We start from the raw sequence: 24,205 nt of genomic DNA on the forward strand, positions 1-24,205 counted from the left end.
ACAAGAAAATTGAAATAACTCCCTCTATCCTATTAGACCACCATGGATTAGAGCTGATATCAACAACAACAGAAACAACAGAAAGCTTAAAATCTCATGGAACCTGAACAATTGTATACCAAAGGGAAAAACAGTAGAGACAAAAATAAAGAACAAAATCAAAGACTTTTGAAAATTTAATAAAAATGAATATACAACATACCCAACTTATGGTATATAATGAAAGTGGAAGTAGGAGGCTTAATAAGCACTTAAGAACTCATAGCTTAGGTGCCTAAAAAAATTAGAGAGATCTCATACTGGCAACTTAACAACACACCTGAACTCTAGGAAAGCATAAGAAATCACACCGGAGAGGAGTGGATGGCAAGATAAACTGAGTGCTGAAGTTAATAAAATAGAAACAAAGAGAACACTACAAGATTCAGTGTAACAGAGTTGATTCTTGAGAAAACCAACAAGAGAGACAAACTCTTATCAAAACTAACTAAAAGGCAGAGAGAATATTTGAATTAACAAAATCAGAAACATAAAGTGGGACATAAGAAGAGACAGTGGGAGCTGGAGAGATGGCTCAGTGGTTAAGAGCACTGACTGCTCTCCCAGAGTTCCTGAGTTCAATTCCCAGCAACCACATGGTGGCTCACAACCATCTGTGATGAGATCTGGTGCCCTCTTCTGGCCTGCAGGGATACATGCATACATGTATCTCTGTATACATAATAAATAAACAAATCTTTTTTTAAAAAAAGAAGATACAGTGAAGAAGTCCAATTAATCATAATGACATACTATAAAAACTTGTACTCCACAATATTATAAAATCTAAAAGAAGTGGATAATTTCCTAAATACAGTTAAATCAAGAACAGATAAAATATTTAAATGACCTGTCACCCAGCAGGAAATACAAGCTGCCATTAAATTCTTCTAAAACAAAACAAAACACACAGAATAACCAACCAAAAACCAAACCAAAAAATACAAAAAAAAAAAACCAAAAAAAAAAAAACCAAAAAACAAAACAAAACAAAATACAGGGCTGTATGGTTTAAAGGAGAATTCTAATAGGCATTCAAAGAAAAGTTAATGACTAAACTCCTAGACTTATCCCACAAAATAGAAACAGAGGGATCATTGCCCAAATACTTTCATAAAGTCACAGTTCCCCTGATACCCAAACCACCTAAGGACTCAACAAAGAAAGTCCAATTCTTCTCATAAACACGACACAAAGATATTCAATAAAAGCTTGCAAACTGAATCTGAGAACATATCAAAAAGCCCATCCACCATGATTAAGGAGGTTTTATCTCAGAGATGCAGAGCTGGTTCAAAGTAGAAAAATCAGTAAATATAATCCACCATATAACTAAATGGAAAGGAAATAATAACACATGACAATCTTATTAGATGCCAAAATAGCCTTTTTCAATTTACAGCACCTCTTCAGGATAAAAATTCTAGAGCGATTAGGGATAGAGGGGACATACTGACATAATAAGTATAAACATAATAAATGAAATTTAGAGTAAGACTGTAGTCAACATAAAATTAAAAAGAGAGACTCTTAAAGCAATTCTTCTAACACATGACAAGTTTGTCCATTCTCTCCATATCCATTCAACATAATTCTTCAAGTTTTAGCTACAGCAATGAGACAACTGACATAGATCAATGGGATACAAATTGGAAAGTAAGAAGTTAAAATATCCTTATTTCCAGATAATATGATAATATACATAAAAGACTCTCAAAATTCCACCAGGGAACTCCTACAAGTGATAAACATTTTTGGCAAAGCAGTCTGATACAAGATTAATTAAAAAAAAGTCAATAGCCTTCCTATATGCAAATAACAAATGGACTTAGAAAGAAATATAGGAAACAATATTACAGAAGATTTAAATAATATAAAATACCCTAGAGCAATTCTAATGAAGCAAGTGAAAGACCTGTATGATAAAAACTTTAAGCATTTCAAGAAAGATATTGCAGAAGATATCAGAAGATGGAAAGATCTCCCATGCTCATGGATTGATAGGTTTAACATAGCAAAAGTGCCCATCATCCCAAAAGCAATATACAGAGAGTCAATACAGTATCCATCAAAATTTCAACACAATTCTTTTCAGACTTTGAAAGAAAATTCTGAACTTCATATGGAGAAACAAAAATAACAGGAAAGCTAAAACAATCCTGAACAATAAAAGAACTGGTAGAAGTATGGTCATCCCAGATTTCTAGTTGTACTACAGAGCTATAGTAATTAAAACCTCATGGTATTGGCATAAAAACAGACATGCTGATTGATGGAATCTAACTGAAGATCAGACATATGTTCAGACACACATGGATACCTGATTTTTGATAGAAAAGCCAGAAACACATACTAGAAAAAGGACAGCATCTTTAGCAAATGGTGCTGGTCTAATTGGAAGTCAGTATGTAGCAGCATGTGAATACATACATATTTATCACCCTGCACAAAACTCAAGTCCAGGGAGAGACTGCAGCCACCGCCAGGACAAGCAGCATGTAAAGACTCTGGTAAGCCACCAGCCATGTGGCAAGATATAGATTTATAAAAATGGGTTAATTTAAGATAAAAGAACAGTTAGCAAGAAGCCTGTCACGGCCATACAGTTTATAAGTGATATAAGTGCCTGAGTGATTATTTTATACGTGGATTGTGGGACTGCGGGGCTTGGGGAATCTGGAGAGAAGCCCTCCAGCAACAAATGGCGCCCAACGGCTCGAGTTTCCACCTTAAACCTGAGAATATTTAATAACCAATTCTAAACAGAGCCAAAACCAGGTTCCTGCTTCTTGTCTCATACGGGCAGCTAGACGCCGCAAAACTCAGGTTTGAACACTGGCGGGTTCCTGGTGTGTGCGTTTGACCGGCAGTATGGCGGAAATGAGGCATCTGCCAGCGGCACATTAAGCTGTGTGGTAGATTTAGTCCTTACTAGTATTTAAAAAAAAAAAGGTTTCTTGGCTACATGCTGCTTTGATAAAAGCTTAGACCCACTATTTCTGAGACTTGATGACTCCCAGAGCTGGCGGAAAACATACCACCGCCATGTTGGGAAGCTGAAGTGGGCGGAGCCAGCAGCCAAGGCACCTTTTCAGTCTTAGAATGGTGCAGTTTAAAGCAATAGGCTCAAGGTAATATAAAAAATATGCCACGTAAAGATGGCTACCACACAGAGAATCTGGATATATTCTCTTTGATATTCATAACTGAAGAAAAACATTTGATTGCAAAAGCTATTGAGTTATGCCAAAATGTATATTTTAAAGGTACCTTGACTTCAAAATTTGGATTTAAGGATATGTTGCTTTGGAAAAGAGGTTCTGCTTTTGTTTCCACAGAAAGCCAGAGGCTGTGGATTTGTTCCAGTTTAAGATACATCAGGTTTCACCTGCCAAGACCCCCTGAAAGGTCTCTGATGACACCATGGCCCAGATGATCCAACATCCAGAGCGGTTTCAAGGCAACTGGTTCACACAATACAGCCTCACGGACTACCCCATAGGCCTAAAATTTTCTTTGCATCCCCATGAGATACAGCGCCCCCCTCCAGCAGGAAGTAGTAAGAGATGCTACGCCCAAATTCCCAAACATACCAAGCTGGCTTTAGAGGTGGAATTGGCTCACTCCCCCTCTAAACCCAGACATATTGCTTTAAAAAAATGGTTAAGAGATTCTTGTGTCCCAAATCAGAAGAGCCCTCTGGTGTGGGACAGAGAAAAACCAATATTTTTATTTAAAACAGGTTGATTATAAATGTTATCTCTTTCTAAAAAAGAAAAGGGGATATGATACAGATATATAGGAGGATATGGAGATGATAAGATAAAAGGGTAGATTAATGAACCTACTTTTAAAGAACAACTTGTTTAAAATGTTTTACATTGGTATAGATTTTAGTTTATGTTTAAAATGTTTTACATTGGTATAAATTTTAGTTTATTGATACAAACTTGAAGTTAATTTTGTTATTATATATATATATAGTATAAATAAATATATATATATATATATATTTCTATTCTTGTTTGAGGTATTATGTTTATGTAACTCATTTAAAATTGTAATGGATAATTAAAAAATAGATTAATAATTAGTCATCTATGATAATCATATTTGTAGCCATGTTAGTTAAGTCTTCTAGGTATACATAGATATATTTCAGATAGATAGGTAATCTTCAAACACTTCATAGTCCTAGAGAATATGGCATTTAAATAACTTAAAATTCTGTTGACGTGGGACACAATTGTTCCTGGCTGCACCAATTGATCCCGAGAGAATGTTGGGCTTCTAAGACATTTCCATTTGGAAGTTTGTCTTTTTGGCACAAAATGGCCTACTGGGCAAAGAACTGCCCTTGCCTTGATGGCTGACAGTACAAATATAATGCTGTCCTTTCTGGACAAGCAGGACACAAGGAAAGCGACCACTGTACTCTGCCAAGACAGGGTAAGATGGTCTCTCAGAATTCCTGCTTCTAAAAATGGTCTGTCAGATACTCTAGGCCTGTAGCCAATTTAAATGCACCAACAATGCTGAGAAACATTAGGTGATTGTCCAAGCTGCCAGCTATCTTGGTCTACTTTTGCAAGATTCCCGAAAGTTGCTTGCATCCATCTACCATTTCTCAGGTACCATTATGTTCCTTCTCAGGTCCTTGATGTGGTTGAAAACTAGATAGTTGTAATTTCCTCAGTTATGATAAATGATAAGTTAGATATAAAACCTTAAACTCACAAATATAAGATAGATAGGACATCTTTTTTAATATTGTAACTATAATTCTTGCTCGGTAATTGTTTTGTTATATGTAATTTTACCATGTTAAAGTTAAAACCTTCCTTTTTAAAAAAAGAAGAAAAAGGGGAAGTGCTGTGGATATTGCTCTATATAAATAAAACACTGATGGCCAGTGACCAGGCAGGAAGTAGGTTGCCAGGCAGGAAGTAGGTGGGACAAGGAGAGAGGAGAATTCTGGGAAGCGGAAGGCTGAGGAGGGAGACACTGCAGCCACCGCCAGGACAAGCAGCATGTAAAGACTCTGGTAAGCCACCAGCCACGTGGCAAGATATACATTTATGGGGCTGGAGAGATGGCTCAGAGGTTAAGAGCACCGACTGCTTTTCCAGAGGTCCTGAGTTCAATTCCCAGCACCCACATGGTGGCTCACAATCACCTGTAATGAGATCTGGTGCCCTCTTCTGGCCTGCAGGAACACATGCAGACAGACTACTGTGTACACAATAAGTAAATAAATCTTAAAAAAAAAGATATAGATTTATAAAAATGGGTTAATTTAAGATAAAAGAACAGTTAGCAAGAAGCCTGCCACGGCCATACAGTTTATAAGTAATATAAGTGTAATATAAGTAATATAAGTAATATAAGTGGGGTACCTGGAGAGAAGCCCTCCAGCAACACAGAACCATGTAAACACGGGAGCAAGTCCACCTGGCAGTCAATCACACCAGGAAGCAGGCAGCAGGGACAAGGGGCTCATGATTTTTTAAGAGGTCAAGTACAATGGCAAGAAACACCGCCTCTTTTGGGTGGAGCAAATACCAATACCCAGAGTCAAAAGAAAAACTGGATAATTAGTTAAGGAAAGCTGACTAGAGATAAGCCAAACTAAGGCCAGGCATTTATAATTAAGAATAAGCCTCTGTGCATGATTTATTTGGGAACTGGGTATCAGGTCCCCCAAAGAGAAAAGAGCCAAAAACAAAAACAACAACAACAACAAAAAACAAATTATTATTTTACAGAAACAGAGAAATATTTTTTCTAAATCACATGATGCAGTATAAGAATACTCCAGCAAGAATAAGCATGCTTTTGGAATACTTTTAACAACTTTGGTAATGTGTATGATTTAATAGCAATAAAGTCACATTTAGAAAAAAAAAACTCAAGTCCAAGTGGATGAAAGACTTCAACACAAACCCAGATAGACATGGGAGATAACTTTATGAACAGAACTCCAATAGCACAGGCCCTAAGTTCAACAATTAACAAATAGAACCTCATGAAACTGAAAATCTTAAAAAGGCAAAGTACATTATTAATTGGACAAAGAGGCAGCCTACATATTGGGAAAAGATTTTTTTTTACCAATTCCACATCTGATAGAGGTCTAATATCCAAAACACATAAAGAACTCAAGGAAATTGATAATAAAAACACAAATATTACAATTAAAAATGTGGACCAGATCTAAACAGAGAATTTTTTTGCTGTTCAGGTTTATTTATTTATTTATTTATTTATTTATTTATTTATTTATATTTTACAATTTAATTTAATTATTCATATCAGCCACGGATTCCCTTGTTCTCCCCCCTCCTTTACCCCCCCCCCCCGCCTCCCACCACCACCCCATCCCCATCTCCTCCAGGGCAAAGACTCCCCTGGGGATTGAGTTCAACCTGGTAGATTCAGTCCAGGCAGGTCCAGTCCCCTCCTCCCAGGCTGAGCCAAGTGTTCCTGCATAAGACCCAGGTTCCAAACAGTCAGTTCATGTACTGACAGGTCCCAGTCCTGCTGTCTGGATGCCTCTCAAACAGATCAACCTAATCAACTGTCTCACTTATCCAGAGGGCCTGATCCAGATGGGAGCTCCTCAGCTATTGGTTCATAGTTCATGTGTTTTCCTTTGTTTGGCTATTTGTCCCTGTGCTTTTTGCAGTCTTGGTCTCAACAATTCTTGCTCATACTAACCCTCCTCTAGAAGAATTTCAAAAGGCTGAGAAACACTTTATGAAATATTCAACATCCATAACCATTAAGAAAGGCAAGTCAAAGCTTCTGTGAGATTCTATCTCACATCTGTCAGTATGGCAAAGCACAAATACACAGGCACCAGTTCATGTTTGCAAGGATGTGGAGCAAAGGGAACACTTCTATGTTGGTGGTGGTAGTGGAAACTTGTAGAACTATTGTGAAAATAAATATGGTTTTTTTTTCTTCAGAAAATTGAGAATCAATCTACCTTAAGACCCATTTTCAACACTCTTGGGCATATTTGGAAAGAATACTCCAGCCTACCAAAAGGACACTTGCTCAATTACATTCACTGTGGCTTTATTCACAATATTTAGAAACTGTAAATAATCTAGATATTCCTTAACATAAGAATGGATAAGGAAAATATGTTAGGATTAAGAAACGTTTACACAATGGGGTGTTACTCAGTGGTTAAAAAGTGACCTCATGAAATTTGCAGGCATTCAATTGAACTAGAAAAAATTATCCTGAGTGAGGTAACCCAGATCCAAAAAGACAAATATGGCATGTATTCACTTATAAGTGGATATTAGTTGTTAATTAAGTGTTAATCAAACTACAATGATCCAGAGACGTCAGGTAAAGAGGACATATCTAGAGGGAACCCATGATCTTCTTTGGGAAGTGGAAATAGGATAAATCTTGTAGGTCCAGTGGTTAACAGGTATGGGAAGAATAGGGTCAGGGTGAAGGGATGGAGGGAGAGAGTTCTGGCAGTGATTGGTGGAATTGACAGGCATATTCATTTGTTTTGGAAATAGTGCAGTGGAAACTTCTTTGAATCTTTAAGGGTCATCCTAGTGAGAACTCCCTATAAGGGAGAATATAAAGTTATAAATGACCATGTTTTCTAGCCAGGCAAGACTTCCAGTTGTGGAATTGGGTTGCATTTGCTTGAATTGTTCATTGAGGCTAACCTGTAGAGATCCCTAAACAACCCAGGATAATGCCTAGATAGAAGATTGCTCTCTGAAAACTGAGATTGGGTCCCCATTGCCCAGGACAATGTACCCACAGCTCATTGAACATGGAACAATGGTGGTACAGAATTTGTAGGAGGGCCAACCAAAGTTCGGTTTAATTTGAGGCCCAGCCATGACAGCAAGTCCAGGTTCTACACTGCTTGGGTGGCCAGAAACTAGAGATTGGATAACCCAGAGAACTATAGGACCTAACACTCCTGGGAAAAAAATCTCTTAATGATACTATGCTATACTCATACATTTGTGCCTTGTCCAGTTGACATCAGAGAGAATTCCTCCATCAGCAGATGGGAGTGGGTATATTTATATACAGCCAGATATTATGCTGGGAGGAAGGGAGGAAGGGAGGGAGAGAGGGAGGGAGGGAGGGAGGGAGGGAGGGAGGGAGAGAGAGAGAGAGAGAGAGAGAGAGAGAGAGAGAGAGAGAGAGAGAGAGAGAGAGAGAGAGAATCTTGTATTTTTGGTTGTGAGCCTAGCCTTTAACAGCTGAGTCATCTCTCCAGCATGAGAGAGAGAATCTTAATCGGAGGTTTCCAACACATTTCTCCATTCTGAGCTCAAGAAATTCTACAGAAGAGGAAACAGAAAATTTGTAGGATCCAGAGGAGATACAGGACCCCAGGAAAACAACGACTTCTGAATCAACTAACCAGGTTTCACCTTGGCTTCAGAGAAACTGAAGCAACAAGCATAGTGCCTGCATGGATCCCCACTAGGTCCTCTGAGTATATGTTATGGATGTTAGCTTGGTGAATTTATGAACATCCTAACAGTGGGAGCAGGTGTATCTCTGATTCTTTGGTCTGCTCTTTTCCTTCAAATGGGCAGTTCTGTGGAGCCTCGGTATGAGGGCTTTTGCTTGTCTTAATGTATCTTGTTTGGCTCGTCTCTCCTGGAAGTTTCATCTTTTCTGAAGAGGAAACAAAGTGGAGTGGATCTAGGAAGAGGGCTGGAGGAGAGGTTCTTGGAGGAGTTGAGCAAGGGAAAACTGTGGTTAGAGTGTATTATATGAGAGAATAATTTATTTATAATAAAATAAAAGAGATGAAAATGTGGAATGAATATAACATATAAAATATATGCAGCAGAAAGAGACATGACCAGTTGTAGTCAGGAAATGACCTTCTATCAGAGGAAACATGACATAATTTGCAACTTTAGTACTCCTCTCTCAAATGTTAGCAGGTACCACAGGAACACCTTTTATTCTAGCACATGAAAAAAGTAACAGGAAACAATTGCACGCAGAAGTATCTCCTCTTCTAACAAGTGCACAAAGTAGTACTAGAATAAGCAGATGCTTTATATGCTTTATAAGTTTCCAACTTAGAACTTTGACTCCTTTAATTGTTAGTACAGTAAAAATGTATCTATTCATATGAAACAGAATGTAAAGGAAAGGAAAGCCTAAAATTCTTTTTTTTTTGTTTTGTTTTTTTGAGACAGGGTTTTTCTGTGTAGCTTTGTGCCTTTTCCTGGAGCTCACTTGTTAGCCCAGGCTGGCCTCGAACTCACAGAGATCTGCTTGCCTCTGCCTCCCGAGTGCTGGGATTAAAGGCATGTGTCACCACCGGCCGGCCTAAAAGCCTAAAATTCTTATAGTGAACAGAAATAGCATTCTCATCCGTGAGTTCAACTGAAAGAGTCATAGAACACAACAATTATGAAATTATGACAGAGTTTTTAAACAAAATCTGTGTATCTTTTCAACAGATGTAACTTAAATTCAGGACTGATACACCACATTCCAACTACAGAAACTGGATATTCATGCTGATGGATGAAGCACTAGCAGGTCGATAAACACCATCTTACTGTAGTCTCTGTGAAATAATCTCAAAGCTGTGTTTGGTTCATGTTTATGAGAGACATCACATGATTTGATGAGTTGGGCATTGTCATATTAAGGGAATCTTCCTAGGAGTATGGTAGACAGTGTGGGCCATTTATTCAGCTTCTGCCTGGAAATGTTGACTCAAGAGTGATAAAAAACAAGATACAAACTATCCCATTAATCATTAGATATAGGGAGATAACCAGCAGTAGAACATGAAATAAATTTGGATTATATCCTAGAGTTGGGAGGGCAAAGCAGATTGAGAACACACAGAATCATGTTCTATTTCTCAGTACCCCTAGAATACATCATCTCCCATGATCAACTAAAATTAATGAATGAAAGATGTACTTACTTCTTGTCTAGATTCCCAGTGAAATGATCATTCTTCACATATCCATGCTTTGTGTAAATAGAAAATAAACAATCAAGCTCTTCATCTCCTTCCTGGTTTCTCTTGTCTTTTATTCTCCAGAAGCACTTGGGGTCAATCAAACTGCAGAAAATGAGGGAAAGCTTCAGGGTCAAAAAGACAAAGATCAAAGAGAGCATCTTTGTCATGTCTCCAAGATAGGAGTCTGAGTGAAGTGCAGCATGAAGAGTCAGACAGAAACCCATGTATCACTTATGCATGAACACATCTAGGTGTCTCTTTTTATTATTGTAGTTACTGGTAAAGAAAGCATGTACTTCTCTCAGTCATGTTTTTCAGCCCACTGTCCAGCTCTGGAGGATTCTTAAGCACTCTGTGTCCTGAGGCCCTGCATCTGAGTTCCTAAATCCAGGTGACAAATAAGGGGTAATAATTTTGTTTATGATTATCTTTCTCTCCATATCCCTTATGGTTCCATCTGTTTCAATGGACATTAAGGCCCCAAACATGATTCCTCTTGGGCAAATATGCTTAAAAGCCTGGTTCATCAAACTGATTCTCTAATTACCATTTGAATTGTTGACTTGGATTATATCAGATATTTCAAATGGAAGTGTAAGAAATAGTTATTCCTAGATTGAGCTTACTACAGACATATAGGCACTATGAACAATAATGTTCGGGATTGGAAATAGTGTAAGTACATATTTGCTGTCGATAGAACATGCACTGTATAATTCACAACACATTTGAGTACCTGCTAGTGCACACAATCCCATGGAGCAGCCTGTGTTAGAAGTTCAATCATTACTCTGAATCCAGAACTATTCATTACCTGAATATCAAGGTAGAAAGAAAACTGCATATTAGAATTCTACCACATGACCAAGACCTCAGTCCCCATAGATGTGTATTTTGTGATCAGCTATTTCTACATCCACAGCTTTGATTTCTTCCATTTTAATGCTTCCATTTGAATATTATGCCAGCTGAGAGTTAACTATAATTTATTGATAACCTCTGCTAATTCCACTATCCCCATTAGCAATTTTGTGTCATTGTAGCATTACAGAATTTATGTAGCCAAGAAGATAGTGCATTGATAGGTCCTAAATGAACTTATTTCTTACATTAATAAGCGACATTCCATTAATGCAAAGCAATTGTGTTTGCTTATAGATGATATACCCCAGAACACTGAGTCTTTTTCTACAAAGGTTTTAATACATGAATCATAAACTCAGAGTCACCAATAATGTGAATATGTAGCACTAAAGAAAGGAAATTAAAAATACTTTCTTTGCTATATGTTACCCCCAAATCAACCAAGATTAGACATCTCTACTTTTTTGCCTTAGTCTTTTGTCATTTCTATCTCTCTGTTGTGTGAGTCTAAATCTGTACTTGATTGAATGCTGTTTTTTTAATCAGACTGTCTTTCTGTCTGTCTCTCAGTGCCTGTGTCCCTATACCTCCAATAATAGGCTTTGCTTTGTCTTTTTTGAATAGCTCAGAAAGTTTAACTCAGGGAAGAAATGCAAGATTCTTTTCAGAAATTGTAGAGTTTTTACAAGAAATTAAATCATTAACTTCAACTGATACCAAATGATCTCAGAAACAAACAAACCAATATGATTCACTGCCTGTCTGTGTCTTCAACACTTGTAGATATTGATTTTTTTTAATTTTTTTTTTATTTTACAACATCATTCAGTTCAACATAATACCAACAGATTCCCCTGTTCACCCACTCTCGCCCCCCTCCCCCTCCCCCAGCCCATCCCCCATTCCCACCTCCTCCAGATCAAGGTCTCCCCCAAGGACCGGGGTCGACCTGGTAGACTCAGTCCAGCCAGGTCCAGTCCCCCTCTCCCAGACCGAGCCAAGCGTCCCTGCATAGGTCCCAGGATTCAAACAGCCAACTCATGCAACGAGCCCAGGACCCGGCACCAACACACAGCTGCCTCCCAAACAGATCAAGCCAAATAACTGTCTCACCCATTCAGGGGGCCTGATCCAGTTGGGGGCCCCTCAGCCTTTGGTTAATAGATCCTGTGCTTCCATTCATTTGGTTATTTGTCCCTGTGCTTTATCCAACCTTGGCTTCAACAATTCTCGCTCATATAAACCCTCTTCTTTCTCACTAATTAGACTCCCAGTGCTCCACCAGGGGCCCAGCCATGGATGTCTGCATTCAGATTCCTCAGTCCTTGGATGGGGTTTATGGCACAACTATCAGAGTGTCTGGCCATCCCATCACCAGAGTAGGTCAGTTCCTGCCTTCTCGTGACCATTGCCAGCAGTCTTTTGCAGGGGTATCTTTGTGGATCTCCGTGGGCCTCCCTAGCTCTCTGCTTCCTCCCCTTCTCACCTTCTCATGTGGTCTTCATTTACCATGGTCTCCTATTCCGTGTTCTCCCTCTCTTTTCTTGATCCAGCTAGGATCTCCCACTCTCTTTCCCTCGACCGTCGCCCTTCATTGTTCCCACTCATGACCAGGCTGTTGATGTAGATCTTGTCCATTTCTCCGTGTCTTTTTTTGGGGTCCCGTTTTCAGGTAGCCTCACTGGTGATGTGAGTAGCAGTCCAGTCATCCTTGTTCCAAATCTAGCATCTTCCTATGAGTTAGGACATACCATATTTGTCTTTCTGAGTCTGGGTCACCTCACTCAGGATGATTTTTTTCTAGATCTATCCATTGGCCTGCAAACCGTATGATGTCATTGTTTTTCTCTGCTGAGTAGTATTCCATTGTGGATATGTGCCACAATTTATTTATCCATTCATCAGTTGAAGGGCATCTAGGTTGTTTCCAGGTTTTGGCTATTACAAACAATGCTGATATGAACATAGCTGAGCAAGTGCTCTTGTGGTATGATTGAGCATTCCATGGGTATATGCCCAAGAGTGGTATAGCTGGATCTTGGGGGAGATTGATTCCCAATTTTCTAAGAAAGCGCCATATTGATTTCCAAAGTGGTTGTACAAGCTTGCATTCCCACCAGCAGTGGAGGAGAGTTCCCCTAGTTCCACATCCTCTCCAGCATAAAGTGTCTTCAGTGTTTTTGATCTTAGCCACTCTGACAGGCATAAAATGGTATCTCAGAGTTGTTTTGATTTGCATTTCCCTGATGATTAGGGATGTTGAGCAATTCCTTAAATGTCTTTCAGCCATTTGGATTTCCTCTGTTGAGAATTCTCTGTTTAGTTCTCTAGCCCATTTCTCAATTGGACTGTTGGTCGTTTTGATGTCTAATTTCTTGAGTTCCTTATATATTCTGGTATCAGTCCTCTGTCACCTGTGGGGTTGGTGAAGATCTTTTCCCATTCTGTAGGCTTTCGCTTTGCCTTGTTGACCGTATTCTTTGCTCTACAAAAGCTTCTCAGTTTCAAGAGGTCCCATTGATTGATTGTTTGTCTCAGTGTCTGTGCTACTGGTGTTATATTTAGGAAGTGATCTCCTATGCCAATGCATTCATGACTACTTCCTACTTTCTCTTCTAGCAGGTTTAGAGTAGCTGGATTTATGTTGAGGTCTTTGATCCACTTGGACTTAAGTTTTGTGCACGGTGACAGATATGGATCTATTTGCAGCCTTCTACACATTGGTATCCAGTTATGCCAGCACCATTTGTTGAAGATGCTTTCTTTTTTCCATTGTACACTTTTGGCTTCTTTGTCAAAAATTATATGTCCCTAGGTATGTGGGTTAATGTCAGGGTCTTCAATTCAATTCCATTGTTCCACATGTCGGTTTTTATGCCAATACCAAGCTGTTTTTATTACTGTAGCTCTATAGTGGAGCTTGAAGTCAGGGATTGTGATGCCTCCAGAAGTTGTTTTATTGTACAGGTTTCTTTTTGCTATCTTGGGTTTTTTGTTTTTCCATATGAAGTTGAGTATTATTCTTTCCAGGTCTGTGAAGAATTGTGTTGGTATTTTGATGGGGATTGCATTGAATCTGTAAATTGCTTTTGGTAAGATTGCCATTTTTACTATGTTAACCCTGCCTATCCATGAGCATGGGAGATCTTTCCATTTTCTGACATCCTCTTCAATTTCTTTTTTCAGGGACTTAAAGTTCTTGTCATATAGTTCCTTCACTCGCTTGGTTAGTGTTACCCCAAGGTATTTTATGTCATTTTTGGCTATTGTAAAGGGTGATGTATCTATAATTTCCTTCTCAGCTTCTTTGTCCATTGTATATAGGAGGGCTACTGATTTTTTTGAGTTGATCTTGTATCCTGCTATGTTGCTGAAGGTGTTTATAAGCTTTATCAATTCCTGGGTGGAATCTTTGGGGTCACTCAAGTATACTATTATGTCATCTGCAAATAGGGAAAGCTTGACTTCTTCCTTTCCAATTTGTATCCCCTTAATCTCCTTATGTTGTCTTATTGCTCTGGCTAGAACTTCAAGTACTATATTGAATAAGTATGGGGAGAGTTGACAGCCTTGCCTCATTCCTGATTTTAGTGGAATTGCTTTGAGTTTCTCTCCATTTAATTTGATGTTGGCTGTTGGTTTGCTATATATTGCCTTTATTATGTTTAGGTATGTTCTCTGTATTCCTAATCGCTCCAAGACTTTTATCATGAAGGGGTGTTGGATTTTGTCAAATGCCTTTTCTGCATCTAGTAAGATGATCATGTGGTTTTTTTCTTTGAGTTTGTTTATATGGTGTATTACATTGATGGACTTTCGTATGTTGAACCACCCTTGCATCCCTGGGATGAAGCCTACTTGATCATAGTGGATAATTGTTCTGATGTGTTCTTGGAGTCTGTTTGCCAGTATTTTATTGAGTATTTTTGCATCAATGTTCATGAGGGAGATCGGTCTGTAGTTCTCTTTCTTTGTTGTATCCTTGTTTGGTTTAGGAATTAGGGTAATTGTAGCCTCATAGAAGGAGTTTGGTAATGTTCCTTCTGTTTCTATTATGTGGAACAATTTAGAGAGTATTGGTACTAACTCTTCTTTGAAGATCTGGTAGAATTCTGCACTGAAACCATCTGATCCTGGGCTTTTTTTGGTTCGGAGACTTTTAATGACTGTTTCTATTTCCTTAGGGGTTATTGGACTATTTAAATAGTTTATCTGGTCTTGATTTAACTTAGGTATGTGGTACTTATCCAGAAAAATGTCCATTTCTTTTAGGATTTCCATTTTTGTGGAGTAGAGGTTTTTGAAATATGACCTTATAATTCTCTGGATTTCCTCAATGTCTGTTGTTATGTCTCCCTTTTCATTTCTGATTTTGTTGATTTGGATTCTCTCTCTCTGTCTTTGGTTAGTTTGGATAAGGGCTTGTCTATCTTGTTGATTTTCTCAAAGAACCAACTCTTTGTTTCATTAATTTTTTGTATTATTCTCTTAGTTTCTAATTTATTAATTTCACCTCTCACTTTGATAATTTCCTGGCATCTATTCTTCCTGGGAGACTTTGCTTCTTCTTTTTCTAGATCTTTCAGGTGTACTGTTAAGTCACTAATGTGAGATTTCTTCAACTTCTTTATGTGGGCATTTAGTGCTATGAATTTCCCTCTTAGCACTGCTTTCATAGTGTCCCATAAGTTTGGGTATGTGGTGTCTTCATTTTCGTTGATCTCTAGGAAGTCTTTAATTTCTTTCTTTATTTCTTCCTTAACCCATTGGTGATTCAGTTGAGCATTATTCAGTTTCCATGAGATTGTAGGTTTTCTGTAGTTTTTGTTGTTGTTGAAATCTAACTTTAAACCATGGTGGTCTGATAGAACACAGGAGGTTATTCTAATTGTTTTGTATCTGTTGAGATTTGCTTTGTGGCCAAGTATGTGGTCCATTTTAGAGAAAGTTCCATGGGGTGCTGAGAAGAATGTATATTCTTTCTTGTTAGGATGGAATGTTCTGTAGATATCTATTAGGTCCAATTGGGTCATGACATCAGTTAAGTCCTTTATTTCTCTGTTAAGTTTCGATTTAGGAGATCTGTCCAGTGGTGAAAGTGGGGTGTTGAGATCTCCCACTATTAATGTGTGGGGTTTTATATGTGGTTTAAGCTTTAGTAATGTTTCTTTTACATATGTGGGTGCTCTTGTGTTTGGGGCATAAATGTTCAGAATTGAAACTTCATCTTGGTGGATCTTTCCTGTGATGAGGATTTAACCTCCTTCTTGATCTCTTTTGATTGATTTTAGTTTGAAGTCTATTTTGTTGGATATCAGGATGGCTACCCCTGCTTGTTTCTTAAGACCATTTGATTGAAAAGTCTTTTCCCAGCCTTTTATTCTTAGGTAGTGTCTGTCTTTGAATTTGAGATGTGTTTCTTGTAATGAGCAGAAAGTTGGGTTCTGCTTTCGTATCCATTCTATAAGTCTATGTCTTTTTATAGGTGAATTAAGTCCGTTGATATTAAGGGATATTAATGACCAGTGATTGTTCATCCCTGTTATTTTTGGTGGTAGTGGGTGTGTACTTCCCTTCTTTGGGGTTTACTGTTGTGGCTTTATCTATTGCCTGTGTTTTCTAGTGTGTATCTGACTTCTTTCGGTTGGAATTTTCCTTCTAGTGCTTTCTGCAGGGCTGGGTTTGTGGATAGGTATTGTTTAAATCTGGCTTTGTCCTCGAATGTCTTGTTCCTTCTGTCTATGATGATTGAAAATTTTGCTGGGTATATTAGTCTGGGCTGACATCCATGGTCTCTTAGTGTCTGCATTACATCTGTCCAGGTCCTTCTGGCTTTCAAAATCTCCATTGAGAAATTGGGTGTTATTCTGATGGGTTTACCTTTATAGGTCACTTGGCCTTCTTCCTTGGCTGCTCTTAATATTCTTTCTTTATTCTGTACATTTAGTTGTTTAATTATTATGTGTCGAGGGGACTTTTTTGCGGATCTACTCTGTTTGGTGTTCTATAGGCTTCTTGTATCTTCTTAGACATTTCCTTCTTTAAGTTGGGAAAGTTTTCTTCTATAATTTTGTTGAATATATTTTCTGTGCCTTTGAGTTGGTATTCTTCACCTTCTTCTATCCCTATAATTCGTAGGTTTGGTCTTTTCATGGTGTCCCAAATTTCTTGGACATTTTGGTTCATGACTTTTTTGGTTTTAGTGTTTCCTTCGACTGATGAAACTATTTCTTCTACTGTATCTTCAATGCCAGAAATCCTCTCTTCCACCTCTTGCATTCTGTTGGTTATACTTGCATCTGAAGTTCCTGATGTTTTACTCAGGTTTTCTATTTCCAGCATTCCCTCTGTTTGTGTCTTCTTTATTTTTTCAATTTCCCCTTTCAGTTCTTGGACTGTTTCCTTTGTTTGTTTCATTGCTTTTTCATGATTTTCTTTCAGTGCTTTATTGTTTTCTTCCAGGACTTTATTGTTTTCTTCTAATTTGTTTGCCCTTTCCTCTAGTTGTTTACAGCGTTCTTCCAATTTTCTTGTCTTTTCCTCTACACAAGCCTCTACCTTCTTCATGAAGTTACTCATAAGGCTACTTTCTTCTGCTTCTTCCAATTTTTGGTGTTCAGGTCTAGATGTTGGAGGCGGGCTAGGTTCTGGTGATGCTGTATTGGTCTTCATTTTGTTGTATGTACTTCTGCCTTGATGTCTGCCCATCTCCTTGTGGTTCCTTCTTGGTCTTATCTGTGTACTTGTTTCTGAAAGAGCTGACAGATTCAGGAAGACTCTCTCTCTCTTTTTTTTTTGGTGTTTCGAGACAGGGTTTCTCTGTGTAGCTTTACGCCTTTCCTGGAGCTCACTTGGTAGCCCAGGCTGGCTTTGAACTCACAGAGATCCGCCTGGCTCTGCCTCCCGAGTGCTGGGATTAAAGGCGTGCACCACCAATGCCTGGCCTCTCTCTCTTGTCCAGAAGGGAGTTCTCTTGTCCTACTTTCTGGTCCAGAAGGGAAGTCGGGGGCAGGATGGGAGCTGGGGGCCGGTCTCTAAGTCTCAGGAAGTAGCTGGGGTCTTGGGCAGATGGGTGTGGGGACAGGGCACGGAGATTGCAGGGGCTGCCAGGGGGCTTGGAAAAGGGGATCCCTCCCGGTGCGGCTAGAAGGGGAGCTGCCCGGTGGCCAGAACCTGGTGCCAAGTTGGCCAGTTCTTCCCGGAGTGGTTGGTTCCCAGGAATGGGGTCCGGGTTGGACCCAGGTACTCTCCTCTGGTCCAGAAGCGAAGTTGGGGGCAGGATGGGAGCTGGGGGCCGGTCTCTAAGTCTCAGGAAGTGGCTGGGGTCTCGGGCAGATGGATGTGGGGGCAGGGTGCGGAGATTGCAGGGGCTGCCAGGGGGGTTTGGAAAAGGGGATCCCTCCCGGTGGGGCTAGTAGGGGAGCTGCCCGGTGGCTAGAACCTGGTACCAAGTTGGGCAGGTCTTCCCGGAGTGGCTAGTGCCCAGGGTTGGGGTCCGGGTTGGACCCAGGTACTCACCTCTGATCCGTAGATATTGATTTTATAAGGTTATTTTTGACCTGTTTTCTGATTCCTGAATTTCTAACCATAAAATAAATTACTTTTGGCTCAGTGGCCTGGAAGAGTACATAGCTTAAAATGAAAGTTATTCATAAGTTTATAATGCAAAATCTGATTACATGATAATTCCAAGGTATGTAAGGTGTGATGTCCCATTGTCTTTAAAATGCAGGTTAAAAAAGCGAGCTGAATACACAGGATATCAGTCTTTTTTCTCTCCCCTTTTCTTATTTATTTATTAACTTATTTATTCTATGCATCTTTAACATCATGTATCTTTATTCCATTCATTTTCTATCCCTTTACATCTGTCCTTCCCCCTTGTACAACCTGCAAATAAAGTTTAAGAGAAAAAAAGGAAAAACAATAAAATCTTAAAAATATCTCATCATGAAAGCTGCAGTATGACACAGTGGGTCATTCTGTGAATCCTTTTGTCCAAATATCTTTACTAGCAAGTGTTCATTGCAAAGAGTCATTGGTCTGGTCTAAGGCTTCTGGTTTCTACTACTCTATGAATGCTGAGCCCTCATTAGGGTTCCTTCTAGATAGTCTGTTATGATGGGTGATGTCTTTCTTTCTGTATGTTGTGCATATGTGTTGCTCTGATTTTTGATACATAAAGCCGATTGTCCTATGGCAAGTCAGCTTAGGGGTAGGCAGGAAATCCAAAGACAGAGACAGGAAGAATGTGGGGAGAGACACTAGCCACCACACAAGGAACAATATACCGGCAGACTGGTAAGCCACAGCCATGTGGCAACTTATACATTAATAAAAATGCGTTAATTTAAGATATAAGAGCTAGCTAGCAAGAAGCTTTAGCCATAGGTCATCTAGTTAATAACTGATATAAGCTTCTGAGTGATTATTTTATTAGGGTGCTATGAGACTGTGGGTAAGAGATTTGTCCCGACTGTGGATGGCTGGTGGGACCGAGGATCTTCTGGCTACATTTGGCATTCACTGTTGGACATTGATTCATATAAACCTGAGGAAGCTTTAAAGAACAGATTCTAAAACAGAGCTAAAAATGTTTCCTAAAAGTGTAGCTCAGGCAAGCTGTGAGCTACACTATGGTGGGTTCACAGCATGCGGGCTTGAGCTAAGCACTAAGGTATCAACAGAACATCAATATCTATAGAACATTCCATCCTAACAAAAATGAATATACCTTCTTCTCAGCACCCCATGGAACTTTCTCTAAAATCAACCATATACTTGGCCACAAAGCAAATCTCAACAGATTCAAAACAATTGGAATAACCTCCTGTGTTCTATCAGACTACCATGGTTTAAAGTTAGATTTCAACAACAACAAAAACTACAGAAAGCCTACAATCTCATGGAAACTGAATAATGCTCAACTGAATCACCAATGGGTTAAGGAAGAAATAAAGAAAGAAATTAAAGACTTCCTAGAGATCAACAAAAATGAAGACACCACATACCCAAACTTATGGGACACTATGAAAGCAGTGCTAAGAGGGAAATTCATAGCACTAAATGCCCACATAAAGAAGTTGGAGAAATCTCACACTAGTGACTTAACAGTACACCTGAAAGCTCTAGAAAAAGAAGAAGCAAAGTCTCCCAGGAAGAATAGATGCCAGGAAATTATCAAAGTGAGAGGTGAAATTAATAATATAGAAACTAAGAGAATAATACAAAAAATTAATGAAACAAAGAGTTGGTTCTTTGAGAAAATCAACAAGATAGACAAGCCCTTATCCAAACTAACCAAAAGACAGATAGAATCCAAATGAACAAAATCAGAAATGAAAAGGGGGACATAACAACAGACATTGAAGAAATCCAGAGAATTATAAGGTCATATTTAAAAACCTCTACTCCACAAAAATGGAAATCCTAAAAGAAATGGACATTTTTTCTGGATAAGTACCACATACCTAAGTTAAATCAAGACCAGATAAACTATTTAAATAGTCCAATAACCACTAAGGAAATAGAAACAGTCATTAAAATTTTCCCAACCAAAAAAAGCCCAGGACCAGATGGTTTCAGCGCAGAATTCTACCAGATCTTCAAAGAAGAGTTAATACCAATACTCTCTAAATTGTTCCACATGATAGAAACAGAAGGAACATTACCAAACTCCTTCTATGAGGCTACAATTACCCTGATTCCTAAACCAAACAAGGATACAACAAAGAATGAGAACTCCAGACCGATCTCCCTCATGAACATTGATGCAAAAATACTCAATAAAATACTGGTAAACAGACTCCAAGAACACATCGGAACAATTATCTACCATGATCAAGTAGGCTTCATCTCATGGATGCACGGGTGTTTCAACATACGAAAGTCCATCAATATAATACACCATATAAACAAACTCAAAGAAAAAAAAACTACATGATCAGTTTCAAGAGGTCTTAATTATTGATTGTTTCTCTCAGTGTCTGTGCTACTGGTGTTATATTTAGGAAGTGATCTCCTATGCCAATGAATTCAAGACTACTTCCTACTTTCTCTTCTAGCAGGTTCAGAGTAGCTGGATTTATGTTGAAGTCCTTGATCCACTTGGACTTAAGTTTTGTGCATGGTGACAGATATGGATCTATTTGCAGCCTTCTACATTTTGATATCCATTTATGCCAGCACTATTTGTTGAAGATACTTTCTTTTTTCTATTGTACACTTTTGGCTTCTTTGTCAAAAATTATATGTTCATAGGTGTGTGGGTTAATGTCAGGGTCTTCAGTTTGATTCCATTGGTCCACATGTCGGTTTTGAAAGTGAAAAGTTTTGAAAGTTGCTTACAATGCTCTTCCTGTTTACTTAGGTAATATTATATCCTTCTGTGGTCTTTGATGTAGTTGAAGAGTAGATGGTTATAATTATAATTTTCCTTGGTTGTCATAAAAGATAAATTACATATGAAACTTTAAACACACAGATATAAGATAAATAAAATATTTTCTTTAATTTTGCCAAATACATATAGACTAGATAATTTAACTGTAATTCTTGCTTGATAACTGTTTTGTTATATGTAATTTTACTATGTTAAACCTAAAAACCTTCCTTTTAAATAGAAAGAAATGGGGAAATGATAGGTGATGTCTTTTTGTATGCTATGAATATGTGTTGCTCTGATTGGTTAATAAATAAAGCCATTTGGCCTATTGCAATGTAGTTGGGAGGCAGGTGGGGAATCCAAAGTGAGAGACAGGAAGAAGGTGGGTTGAGATACAGCCACCACCAAAGAAAAAACATACCAACAGACAAGTAAGTCAAGGCCACATGGCAACTTATAGATGAATAGAAATGGGTTAATTTAAGATATAAGAACTAGCTATCAAAAAGATTGAGCCATAGGCCATCCATTTCATAATTGAAATAAGTTTCTGAGTGCTTATTTTATAAGCAGGCTGTAGGACTGTGGGTGAGAGTTTTGTCCCAACTGCAGAGGCCTGGTGGGACCCAAGAAACTTTTGGCTACACTGCTGTTGCCCTGTATTGTGGAGATCCTGCATCTTTGTGTCTGCAGGTCAGTTCTCTTCATATGTTCCAGCAGATCATAGATAGGGTGGATAATAGGGCAGGCTAAGAGATATCCTTGGGTCTGGGTCTGGGCCACTGTAAGGTTGTTCTGTTAGATATGAAATGGGGACAGGGCTCCAATGTTTACAATTTTTGGGCTTTCTCATCCACATTTGCACTAAGAGGGTTGATTCTCCTACTCTTCCAACCACAGAGCCAACTCTCCCACTTACCCCAGATATTAATGGGTGAAGGGGTAGGGCAACTCTTGCCCACCAATGCCACCACAAGACACATGGGTAATGGGGACAGATCTCTTATGCTCACAATTTTGGGGACAGTTCCCCATATTTGTATTAAAAGTGTTGGCTCTATTGTGCTTCCCTGGCAAGGTGTAGGGCCTGCTTTCCTGAGTGTTGTATCTGGTGTGGTCCAGGGGTAGTTCTCCCACTCTTATGATCACAGGACCAACTCTCCCTTCTGTTTTAGGCATTGATGGGTAGGTAGGAGGCTATCATTTCTCTGCCCATGCCACCACAAGACAGATGAGACCTCTTCTATGATCATAATTTCAGGGCTGGCTACCCACACCTATGATAACATTGTTGGATATATTGTGCCTCCCTGGCAAAGTGCAGGTCTTCTCTCCTGAGTATTGGTGCTGGTAGGAGTCAAGGAGAGCTCTCCTACTCTTATGACCACAGGGTCAGCTCTCTTACCTACCATACCCATTCAGACGGTGAAATGTCTCATTACCCCACCCCTGTCATGACAAGGTAGATGAGAAATGGGGAGAGATATCCCATGGTCACAACTTTGGCCCTGGCTTACCCCCAAACTTTCACTAACAAGGTTACCTCTCCAACTCTTTTTTTGTTTTTTTTTGAGACAGGGTTTCTCTGTGTAGCTTTGGCACCTGTCCTAGAACTCACTTTGTAGGACAGGCTGGCCATGAACTTACAGAGATTCACCTGCCACTGCCTCCTGAGTGCTGGGATTAAAGGCATGCCCCACCATTGCCCAGCTGGCTCTCCCACTCTTATGACTACAAGGCCAGCTTACTTCCCTGAACCAGACATTAATGGGCAGGGGGGTGCAGAGAGGCGAGGGCAACTCACCTCTACCCATGCCACTACAAGATAGATGGGGTTGTAGCATGAATTCTAATATGTCTAAATGATAATCACTCAGAGTCAAATATTGGAGTAAATGCTGAATGATCAGAGAAGTAAAGGAGCAGCCAAAGTGACCTCTTACCTCCATCACTCCTCATACAGAAAAGGGGCTGAGCTCCTGTCTCTGCCAGTATTATCTTCTTTTCTTTGACCAGCCATATCACTTCCTATTTCCTGTTTATACTGTCCTCCAGACCTCTCTGGTTAACTAATGCCTAGATCTGCCCTCTAATCTTTAGGCAAGCATTATTTGTTGGAGCCCAAACAAAATATCACCACATTTCATGTTTTTGTTTAAAATAAAATGGTTATAACTAATATAAGAAAAACTATATACAGTAAGTACAATAACTTTATATAATATATACAGGCAATAATTAAATCATCAATGTCTAGTCTACTAACAATTGACACACTCAGAAAAAAATACTACATTATCTGTCCTAACTTGGTGAGTCCAAAAGGTTTTACCTAAATTACTTTCAATTCTAATTTATATTATCATAACCATCTTTTAATGTCTCTCAACTTTATACACTTTACATCTTTTAGTGAGTTTCTTTTCTGAATCTGGCAACAAGAAAAACTATAAGTACCAAGTCACCAATTCCTTCAGAGACCCAAGAAGGAAATAATATTACCTGAATGAGCTGGAAGTGCAAGCAAGCAAATTCCAAAAAATGTGAGAAATGACAGAAATGGTTGCCTGGATGGTCAAGTCACCCAAGGTTCCTCTCTAATGTTGGGGCATCCATCTTCAACCTATAGGCCTAGCAAATCTGATACACTTTTCTCTGAAGCAGGATAGTCTTAAGGGCTGTCCTACCTTGTCTTGGCAAAGTTTGGCAGTCACTTTCTTTTGTATCCTGCTTGTTCCATTTGGACAATATACTATCGGCAGTTGACACAAGGGCACTTTCTTGCCCAATGGCCCACTTTTGACCCCAAGAAAGTCAACTCTATTTGGAGTTTCTCCAATGCCCATTATCTTCTCTGAAGTAGATTAGTGCTTCCAGGAGCAGATATATCTATCTCATGGTCATATAGAGCACAGAATCTA

General features: G+C 39.0%; 1 protein-coding gene across 1 annotated transcript in view; it reads right to left on the bottom strand.

Moving 5' to 3' along the window:
* LOC102917993 (vomeronasal type-2 receptor 116-like) overlaps window positions 1–10,203 on the bottom strand; it is a 43,892-nt gene extending 33,689 nt beyond the window's left edge. Inside the window, exon 1 of the mRNA XM_006990772.3 lies at window positions 9,998–10,203. Within this exon, the coding sequence (XP_006990834.3) occupies window positions 9,998–10,203 (206 nt within the window). The remainder of the gene's footprint in view (window positions 1–9,997) is intronic.
* Window positions 10,204–24,205: the final 14,002 nt, after the last annotated feature.

Source organism: Peromyscus maniculatus, chromosome 1 (assembly GCF_049852395.1).
Source record: "Peromyscus maniculatus bairdii isolate BWxNUB_F1_BW_parent chromosome 1, HU_Pman_BW_mat_3.1, whole genome shotgun sequence".
NCBI lineage: Eukaryota > Metazoa > Chordata > Mammalia > Rodentia > Cricetidae > Peromyscus > Peromyscus maniculatus.